General features: G+C 34.8%; 3 protein-coding genes across 3 annotated transcripts; 1 reads left to right on the forward strand and 2 right to left on the reverse strand.

The window, feature by feature from the left end:
• Positions 1–462: 462 nt before the first annotated feature.
• Positions 463–1,906, reverse strand: LOC133301706 (protein HIGH ARSENIC CONTENT 1, mitochondrial). Its single transcript, XM_061501381.1, has 6 exons — positions 1,890–1,906; positions 1,697–1,777; positions 1,498–1,571; positions 1,316–1,386; positions 1,121–1,174; positions 463–576 (listed from the first exon to the last, which is right to left on the reverse strand). The coding sequence occupies exons 1-6, from the start codon at positions 1,904–1,906 to the stop codon at positions 463–465; spliced, it is 411 nt and encodes a 136-aa protein (XP_061357365.1).
• A 1,024-nt stretch (positions 1,907–2,930) lies between these two features.
• On the forward strand, positions 2,931–5,172 carry LOC133301696 (NADH dehydrogenase [ubiquinone] iron-sulfur protein 6, mitochondrial). The gene is made up of 3 exons (XM_061501371.1): positions 2,931–3,134; positions 4,620–4,704; positions 4,846–5,172. The coding sequence occupies exons 1-3, from the start codon at positions 3,024–3,026 to the stop codon at positions 4,953–4,955; spliced, it is 306 nt and encodes a 101-aa protein (XP_061357355.1). The 5' UTR covers positions 2,931–3,023; the 3' UTR covers positions 4,956–5,172.
• A 938-nt stretch (positions 5,173–6,110) lies between these two features.
• LOC133301691 (uncharacterized) lies at positions 6,111–10,179 on the reverse strand. Its single transcript, XM_061501364.1, has 8 exons — positions 9,943–10,179; positions 9,756–9,851; positions 9,284–9,394; positions 8,896–9,205; positions 8,344–8,434; positions 7,723–8,056; positions 7,070–7,218; positions 6,111–6,813 (listed from the first exon to the last, which is right to left on the reverse strand). The coding sequence occupies exons 1-8, from the start codon at positions 10,177–10,179 to the stop codon at positions 6,300–6,302; spliced, it is 1,842 nt and encodes a 613-aa protein (XP_061357348.1). The 3' UTR covers positions 6,111–6,299.
• Positions 10,180–10,901: the final 722 nt, after the last annotated feature.

The following is a 10,901-nucleotide window of genomic DNA, read 5'->3' on the forward strand; positions in this document are numbered from 1 at the left end:
ATGTGTTCAATTTTCACTATTGTATCAAAAAAAAATAATAAAAAAAATACAAAAGAGGAACATTAACATTCTCAAACTTGCACGTCAAATTAATCATCCCATACGGCATGCTGAAATAAGCTTTCTGCTTGAACATGATTGTAATGCAATTTTGCATATGAATATTCGTTTTGAAGGTCAAAACTAAGTTAAAAACGTGGAAATTTTTTAGACGCTAGAAACTGCTATTGTAGGTAGCTATGAGTTGTTTTTTTCCAGCTGTTGTGACTAATTGACGGAAAGAAAATTCAGAGCTCAGCTCCATCACAAGAACTATTTATTATACAAAGTTACAAACTGCTACATCATTTTCTTATTAAAATAATAAAAATATTGGCTTTATTCATAAAAATAGAGCAGGCAAGATAGCCACTAAGATATTACATGCTTCAATGTTCACTAGGCTGCATGAAACATGAACTTTTAAGGACGGAACTTGCAACTAGTTTTGAGCTCTTCTGCTGGCTGGTTCCCGGCAAATCCAGCGTCCACCCACGTAGAGTAGCCTCCCCCCATGTTAACAATATGTTTAAATCCCTGTGTACCAGTTACCACATCATATGTTATCTCTTGTTAGAATTATTTTACCGAGACCCTTAATGAGCAATCAACATAATTTTGGAGGCATTTTTTTTATTTCCCATATCAAGCCAAATACATTTTTTTTTATTCCACACACGCACACCAAGTCGAGAAGAATTTTGGTGGTCCCGGTCCACCGTTAACTCAATGGTCCAAACCAATCAAAATGAGACAACTATTGAAGAGAGAAGAGAAATAAAAAATAAATTTTTGTCCAAGTGTCACTCACTGAATAGAAGGACCACGTAGGGTTTGGAGCACCAAAATTTTTCCACTGAATATAGACCAAAAAGCAAGAATTTTTGCCATTATGAACTGACACCCTTTTAAGCTAATTGACATAGACTTTCATGGTATCTTTACTATCATGCTCTTATTGACTAGCCTAGGTCACCAACTCAACTCATCATACATTAACTGTTTTTTAAGGGATTTGCATAAACAATAGTATTTGTACAGAGAATCAAGATTGAGAATTTGAGATTAGTCACGGACTTACTGAGTCAAGCAAATCAACGCAGGCTGGGAGGGATCTTCCTCCTCTATTGCAAGCCTGAATTTGTGATCCATTATCATACATCAGCATCTCTAGATTTTATCTGTTTTCTAATAGGTTAGGAGCAGGCACATGGTGGCCAGTCCTAATTGTCGTTGTTTATATTTTAGAGAATTAAAAAGACTATAGATTTCTCACCACAATTAAGTGATCCTCACTCTTGCATATTGCTGCTACTTGGCCAACAAAATCAGGATTTTTCACCAGTCCTGTTCATTTGCAAACATGACATAGAAAACAAGCCCAGATTTTAATATTCAGTTCCTGCCTCTAAAGGACTTAGAAACTTGAATCAAAAGACAAGCTATCATTCACATTACCTTCTTCTGTGATGAACATATAGGGGACATTATGAGCATTCAAAACATGGCTTTTGTTGAAATCCTCAACCGACCTATTCAAGAGGCAAAAGCAACAACTTTAGTTTCTTATTCATTTTATTGATTTGTTACTAAAAAAATTCAAAGTAGAGAATGTTATTATTTACTAAAAAATAAAAAAACTCAAACCCTTTGCTACCTCACATCAAGATAACAGTAACCAGATGAATTGAGCAGATCTTTGGCAGCATGTACATCTACGGTTACAACATTTTGGTCACTGCAAACGGAGATAAATCAGAATGTGAGTGACTTTAAGTTAAGTTAAAGACATGGAGTTTTCCAACCAAGGCCATTAGAGGCATAGAATGGAATCCATTTTGAACTCTTACTTCTTGGGGGCATCCATTCCTTTCTTTATAGAACAAATTTAGCACTAAGGAAAGTTGTATGGAGTGTATTTATGCAGTTGAAAAATAGCTTTGTTAAGCCCTATGGTGTCTCTAACGTTGGCCTTATTGCAAGTATTGTCAATTATACAGACTTAGTCATTAGCTTATGGCGTGCAAGCCATGTATGCAAATATTATATGAAAACGGCAACATGCACATATTTTGCATTTGATTTATTCTTTTTTATAAAAAAATTATACATATACTAATAATGTTCTAGTATTTTATCACAACTCCCAAGTTGAAGAAAAATAGCAGTTGACCAAGATTTTTCTTTCGGGTTACGCAAAACATACAGAGATAAGATAACATTTTATACTATGAGATGGTTCTAAATTCTAATCTTTGTCTGTACCATGTAAGGCATCGCTTTTATTACTTAAAATACCTGTACTATAATACATTTCAGTCAAGAAAGAAGGGATTTTCAGAGTTTGAAATTAACATAAGCCGAATAAATAATATACTTTTATTTAACTTTTAAAATTTTATTAAACAATTTACAACACACTGAGAACGTTTAAATTAAGCACAAGTATTTCCTAGCAACATCCTTCAAAGGAAAATAACTACATATTAATTAAGGGATAAAATATTATATCTATCTTTTTTCATGCTTACTTTACCTATTTATTTTCAATATCGTTATATCATAATCTTAAGAGAAGAGAGAAAGGATGAATATTAGTTGAAATTCTAATTTAATTATATTAAAAATGAATAGATAGACTAGACATGAAAAATGAAAAAGACGTAGGCATAATATTCTATCCCATTAATTAATCACTGTACACCGGAGTATCATCCATTAGATAATAATAATAATCTTTTTTTTTTTTTATCTTAAAAAATTATTTTTTATATTAAAACAGCTTATAATTCACATGGTTGGTGGGCCAAATAGAACATGGGTTGACCCATTTGAATGGTGGGACCAGGCCCAACCACTTTCTGTATCTACCGTCGTTTTGTGCAGTCATCTGAGTCGGAGGGTGTGGGTTTCAAAGTCTCAAACACTGCAATTCATTCCCTTTCCCCGTTTGATTCGCTGATCTGAATTTAAGTTGTTGTGAGATGGCGTCGAGTGTTTTGAGGAGTCTCATCAGATTTTCATCATCGAAGACCACACGAAGTTTCAGCCTCGTAAGCACTCAAATCGGCGAGCACACCGCCAAGTGGATGCAGGTATTCATTTCCTTTTGATTATCATTCAACACTTATATTTCATGATTGAAAATCACCTGATGCTTAGATATCACAAACAGAACAGAACAGAACAGAAAGAGCTAGTGTTTGATTTAACAAGCTTCGGAATCGAATTAGGTTATAATCTCTTGTGTGTTTTTTTCATCCTATTATTGATTGCAAATTAGTGACACAATTTGTTGGATAGAATTTTTGTGAAACGAGGGGGGAGAATAAAGGAAAAATTCAGATCGTGTAATGTAACGATGGATTACTGTAGACATTAAGATGAAACGAGTGTTATTATTTCAGAAATATGCGGATGATTGTGGTAAAATGAGGGATTAACTCATAATGTATAAATCAGTGTTACAAGTTTGGTTGGTTTAGGTGTGTTAAAAAGATCCTGAGATTATAACAGATAGGGTTTAATCCATGTTGGCATAGTAGATTGATGAAGTGGAAGGTATAAGCTTTTTTGGGAAGCTGGTATCCTGTTCCTTTTTGTTTGATGTGGACTTTTTGGTTATGGCATAGTTATCCCTTGTTGATGGTCATTGACATGGATTGTTCTTTTTTAGCCACTGTTATAACCCCTTATCTTTGCTAAAATATGAAAATCACGTGGATATTTAGTATATAAACTTCTGTTTCTCAAATTCATTTTCCAATACCTAGTTCAGTTCCCTTGTACATTATAATTCTGATCTTACCAGTTGTTATAAATAGAGAATAAAAACGGTAAAAGAAAGAAATATAAGGGAGAGCTCAACCACACAGCATTAAATGAGCATTACATGTATGCATCAGGGGAGAGAATGTGATAAAAGAATTTAGTAAATTGATCGCAGTGGCAAAATTTGCTGTGTGAGAGGCTTTCTAGGTGACTTATATGGAAGAAATCTGCAATTTGACGATTATAAATTTGAAGAAACAAAGAGTGGGAATTAAAGTTTGAACAAAGCATGATGGAAGAAATCAATAGCGCTACCACCAAGGACGTGGGTCAACTGGTAAGGGGTTGTTCCAACTTAACTAGTGGTCTTGAATTAGAGTCCCCGGAAATGCGGTTGTTTTAAAATTTAGTAGAGAGAGCTTTGCTATCTACGTGGATAATAATAAAAAAATATCCAACGGGGCTGGAGGCCAACGGGGCATTATTGCAGGATTTCTCTTTCAGGGAATGGGTTACTCTTCTTCCAAATCTATCCCTGTTACTGTTAGCTGATGTTTCCGGGGCTGCTTTGCCCTGCAGTGTTTCTGATCTTGTTTTGTCTTGGGTTTTACCCTTCTCTGTACTAACAAAAAGTACATAATAAAAAATTAAAAAAGCCTTTATCAGTTAACATCAGTATTTCCTTTTCAGTGGCTCCAACTTTCTGTATGTTACTTTATTTTTTAGCAAGCGTAGCTTATAGGAGTTGGTCTGAAGTACTGGAATCTGTCAGGAAGTTGTGGAACTTATGTTTGTTTCTTCTGTAATAGGATACAAGCAAGAAATCTCCAATGGAGCTGATTAATGAAGTTCCACCTATCAAGGTTGAAGGCAGGATAGTTGCTTGTGAAGGAGGTACAACTTCTGCAAAAATATAATCTCTCTTCTAACTTGCACAAGATTTAGTGAAGGAGATGCAGACCTTACAGTTTCCGGCCTAACATGGTTAATTATATAAGAGTTAACTAATTCGGATATTGCTGTCTGTGGTTTCAGATAACGATCCCGCCCTTGGACATCCAATTGAATATATATGCCTTGACTTGTCCGAGCCAGCTATTTGCAAATATTGTGGCTTGCGTTATGTTCAGGATCATCACCATTAGGACATGCTATCTACAAGTGTTCTGGTGTGCATTCAGGGAATTACTGTTGAGCGTCATTGCTGTGTTTTTGGATACATTATTTTCTGACTAAATCATGATGTGACAAATATACTTTGTTACAATTTGCTAAATAAGAATATGACAAGATTGTTCATGTTACCATCTGCTAGTGATGGGGTGTTATATTGTTATGTGCAGAGCTAGTAATTTGTACGTACACCTTCGTTGAACGATCTATATATTATATCAGTAATTCCTAGTTTGCAAGCTCGAGTCCTGATTTCCCTTCTATTAACGAGGCAAAGGGGCGAATATAAGTATATAAGCGGCAGTCTTAAATGGGGCAGACAGCGGCAATCCCATTCATTAAAGCTGATTTTTCCTTGTCCTAACCAGGCCCTACTAGGTTAGTGGATTAATTCACCTGCTTATGAGAGATAAATACAATTTAGTTAGACTTGAACCACTTCATCGTCATACTGTACAGTCTTTTAAAACCTAAATAACCATAATTTTATACCCGAGTGATCATAGGCTGAAGTATAATAGAATAGATCTATTATGGTTTACAGGATATACACTATTTATACTAAATTATGAAGGGTTTATTTTTTTGTGCAGTTACTTGTAAATAAGTTATCTACAATAAGTCTAATACGACGTCGTTTTGGGATAGAAATTATGGTGTTTTTGTAATTTTAATTTATTTCAGGGTTATTATAATTTTTATAATTATAATTTTTTAATTCTAAAAACATCGTTTTGGAAATAAATACAGTTAACTTATCTGTTTTTCTGAATTATGAATTACATTGCATTTTTAAAGAGCTAGGTCTCAACCACAAAAATTCTTACTCGCCGTGTGGACTTTAATCTTTAATCACACAAATAACTACTATATGATTATATGAAGCAACAATCCGCCAACGACATACAAGCTCGATATCAGCTCAATAGCTATGGTGATAATATCAGTAGTTCAATCCTTCACTAAATTGCATATACCCATTCATTGCGCCCTCAACAACAACAACAACAATATAACTGATATAGTTTTTAAAGAAATACAGTCATGTAAGTTCCAAGAGCATATGAAATCAGTGGTAAAGGGAGAAAAGAACATTCAACGTGATAGCAAAAAACCTGAATCAGCCATTACGTATTGAATAGTGAAGTATTGAATAGTGATTATCAGCCGCAAATGAAACTTAACTACATTCAAATTCCAAAATTCTTCCCATCAATATTGGGAACAATCAATGAATAATGCATGCCCAGACTAAAATGCCACGGGCCAGCCCTACATTATAATAATGGTTCCTCAGAAAATCTCTATAAACATCCTCATGCACCAGCTTTATCAGAAGATGCCAATTTTCTTCTCTGTTGATGCTCTGCAACTTTATAATCTACCACTTCACGGAACAAGCTTGGGTCAAGCACACAGTTCTCACTTCCATATACAGCAGCTTGGACACTTGCCATTAGTTTTGCTATTTCCCTTCCAGAAAATCCCTCAGTTTTAGCTGCAGCTTCCTTTATGATATCATCAGTCAATCCCTTAATCTCTATTTGTTGCGGTTTGTCTTTGAACATATTTTGAATTAAGCCAGATTTTCTTGATCCAGCTTGGGCTATGTACTTGTCCAAATAGAGCTTAAGTAGTTTAAAACGCTCCTCTTCCCCAGGCAAGGGAAATTCTAAGACCTCATCAATACGGTCTGTCACAGCTGAATCAAGATCACCAGGACGGTTTGTGGCAAGAGCAAGGACTATGTCTTTAGACTGGTCACCAGTACGGAAGAGAAGGGCATTTAGTGCACTTCTTTGTGCTTCACTCATATAGGTCTTGTTCCGCCTGCAAAATTCATCTAATGCATATCAATCACTCAGACAATTTTCATGCAAAGAATGTTAGTTTCATATCATGTTGCACATTAATATTGTGCAACTTTTTCCCCCTCTCTTGAACTATGTTCTTCAATTAAAAAGAAAACAACCAACATGCTCCTGAGTCATGGGCTGCATCTAGCCGGATCCTAATCACCACATGTTGCCACAAGAAAAGAGAAGCATAATAATAAATGAAAAATCATGGAAGAGGCGTTACTTACTCGCACAGAAATGCATCAGCTTCATCAATGAAAAGCAACAAACCCCTTTTCGATTTCTTAGCCCAATCAAACAATTGGTGTATCTTTGTTACAGCCTGTGATCCCAGTGGAGCAACATCTCCTCCAGTCATCAATGCATAATCTAATCCCTGCATAAATTGAAAAACAAAATAAAACAAAATAACAATTTATCCAAAAGGAAAGAATTCCAGTATGAAAAATAACATGATGAGCACAAAAAGTAAACTGATCAGGATAAACTTTGATGTTTCATAAAACATGCAATAACCAGAAGCATGGTACTGAATATCTATTTGTAGTGACTACTGAAATTCCACAGAACCAAGAAGCTGGAATTATGAATTTAGAAAGGCAAGTGGAAATAAATTTATAGAGCCTTTAAAACAAAATTTTTTGTAATTTCTAGGCCCTAAATTGTCAGCAAAACTGATGAAAAGGAAGATAGAAGATATCAGAAAAATGTGAAGATAGTTTTGCTAATATGTTGATGATATTTACAACAATTAATACAAAGGACAACAAAATTTTAATTTCTCCATGAAATCAGAAAAACCCAGGGACAAGAAAAGTAGTTAGTTTGAAATAATTGAAAAATAGAATAACAAGATCAATAGAGAAGCACAAAATCATACAGATTTACGAGCCAACTCTCTAGCAGCCATTGTCTTTCCTGTTCCTGGAGGGCCATAAAAAAGCATATTTCTGAATGGTGCTTGATGTGTTTTTGTATTGGCAGTTGCAGATGACAGCTGCTCAATTCTTTTATGAAGAGAAGGATGCAAAATTACATCACCAAAACCATTTCCATTTTTAGAAGCAGATCCTGAACCAGTATGTCGAGAGAGGGAGCTCATGGTACGAGAAAACATGCCAGACCAGGGATATTTCCCTCTGGAGGACTCTCGGATCAATGATGGTTGTCCCAATATTCTATCAATATATCCCCAAATAACTCGTGCACCTTCCCTGCATTGGACAAAAGATACTAACATAAGCTATAACTTCGCTGACAGCAACATATAAGCATAACACACAAAGTCACTGCAATTTTTCTGAGATAAGAATTAGACAGATATATAATTTCATCAGTCAGATAAGAAATCGTCCTTAAAACAAGAAGTTGTGATAAAAAAATTTCATCAATAATCATTAATTGCATAGTTAAGCTGACAGATACAGACTCAAATATAGGCTTCTAAAAGAGTTCTTTTAGGAATTAGTAGCTTCTTCCAATCATTCTGAACAATTTATACCTCGTTGTGTAGACCCCTGCTGCCAGAGCAGTCACTCCACCAACTGTTACAACCATCTTATTTTGATCTGTTAGAATGGCTTTTAAGCCCCCTGCAAAAGATAGATTTATAGATCAAGTTTTTTATCTTAGGGATTGGTATGAAGTTCATCAAACCCAGTCAAGCAAAAATACTGATGCAGTTCATCAAACCAACTAATTAAGCTAAAATACTTTACATAATGGGAGACAACATGTAATGAGGAAATAAGTGAATAAATAATACAACCCGCAAATTACAAATTGCTGATTTATGAGGGAAAGTTATAGGCCCTAGCTCAAAGCCAGATGGTTCACTGAATAAACAACATTATGAAAGTAAAATGGATAAAATATCACATTACCACAATAGTTCACATGAAATGATTTTTTCAAATCAATAGCATGAACACATAACGATTTAGTCCATGTATTTTAAACCCCCAATGCATAAATGTAGTGATGGTTGTTTTCTTCTTAGATTGTCAATACAAGTATTAGCATATTGCTTACTGTGCATCTGGTAGAAATGTACCTCCAATATGGTCAAAAGTAGTATTTATGGCAGCAATCCATTTTTCTCGCTCTGCATTAGCACGATCAATTAGCATTCTCCTGTTAACATCTTCAGCTAGCTTTGCTTCATGTGCTCTTCCTTCCGCTTCTGCCATAGCCCTTACTCTGATTGTTTCACGTTCGATTCCAGCCTTCTCTCTTTCAGTTTGCCTTCGTTGTGCTTGAATCTGTTCTTCTGTTGCACGTCGAGCTTGCTCCAGTCTGACTGATGATTCTTCTTGCATTTTTACTAGCTCTTGGTTCCTGGCTCTATGATATTCATTTTCCGCCTGACAACAATAATGCAAGAATGAGAAATGCTAATAAAATGACAAAATAAAAATCCCGAGTTTCAAAAGGTTTAATACCTGCATCCTCTTCCTTGCCAACTCATCCTCATATTTAGCCATTTGGGATTTTGTTTGTGCCTGATGCTGTGCTAACTTCTTTTGTTCATCATATATAATCTTTTGTCTTTCCTGACAGGCAAACCAATTGATATGCATGAAAAACAAGATACACATAAAACATCCTGAAGTAACACAGACAGAACAAATCAAAAAGGTTTCATGCGAGTATTCAATTGTTTGAGGCCATACTTGCAACGAAATAGCTTCTTCATTTCATGATGCAGCTAGTACTCTCAAGCTAGCAATGAATAAGATTTCTTAAACTATCATACAACTTCAACTTACAATAATTAAAAATTAACAATCCCAAGCAAAATGTGTATGAAGGACATTGGACAGAGCAAAATTAATAATAATAATAATAATAATAATAAAACTTAACAACATGTCATTTTACTAAAGCAGAAGAAACCAAGGAGGATTAACTTACAGTTTCATGCTGTGCTTTAATTTGTCTAAACTCTGCAACCTTTGCAGCAAATTCAACTTGTTTCGTCTCCTCTTGCTTCTTTATAGCTTCAAATACCTTTTAAAAGAGAAAGACAGAGAGAAGTTAAAACCATGTCATGGAGGACATGATGAAGTGAATTGAGAATTTGAAAGATGAAAGTTGAAACCTTTTTGGCATGGGGTGAAGCAGCAATTTCCTTGAGAGCCTTGACACCTCTCTCGAGGGCCTCAGGATCAAAGCCAGCAGAGCTCGTCCTCGGATGATCATTTCGAGTATTCGGTGCCGCCGAAGTCGCCGGCGAATCATCGTCGTCGGCGTAAGCATTATTGTGATTTGCAGAAAAACCAGATGCGGCAGCTATCGCCGACAACAATCCCGCTGCTGCATAGCTGCTTTTGGCCATTCATTCAACCTCCAATAACAGTAACAGTTGTAAGTTGTAACAACAGGCTTCAGGGTTTTGCTAGGGTTCCCCACTCATACTCATATGGATGGATGCAAGGTTTGGAGCTCCGACCCGACCAATTATTATTAAGGTAAGGTTGCTTTTCGTGGATAATAAGATTCAATTTTAGGAAACAATTTCATTCCATGGAATGAATTTTCCCATGTAAATTTATGATGACAAAAATTTTATATATTCAATAAAGGGTTTCAATTTTTTTTATACAGTAGAATATTTTTTTTTATGCTATAAACACGTCTTGTATGGAGTCTACATTTATTAAAAAAAAAACAAAAACAAAACACTGAACGAAAATTGAAGGATCACTAATAGAAAAAAAAAGAAAATATTTTTTCTTAAATAAGTGATTATTGATAATGAAATTTATGCATAAAGAGCCCACTCCCCTAAGAGCTAATTGGTTGAAATATAGGATAATCTTACTACCAAATATTCTTATTACTACCAGTATATATAACTACGTATTATTATTAGTATTTCAAAAGTTTTTTTTTCCTTTTTTCAAAAACTTTAAAGAGATTATCCGCTAAAAAGTGAGATCTAACCGGTGAAAAATAATAATAGATTGATAATAGAAATATTTGTTAATAAGAAATAGAATATCCTACCTCATTGATACATATTTTGTGATATTTATATTTATTAGCTTGACTAATCTC

This window comes from Gastrolobium bilobum, unplaced genomic scaffold (genome assembly GCF_033153095.1).
Source record: "Gastrolobium bilobum isolate Gb01-03AN ecotype WA unplaced genomic scaffold, APGP_CSIRO_Gbil_v1 utg912, whole genome shotgun sequence".
Taxonomy (NCBI): Eukaryota; Viridiplantae; Streptophyta; class Magnoliopsida; order Fabales; family Fabaceae; genus Gastrolobium; species Gastrolobium bilobum.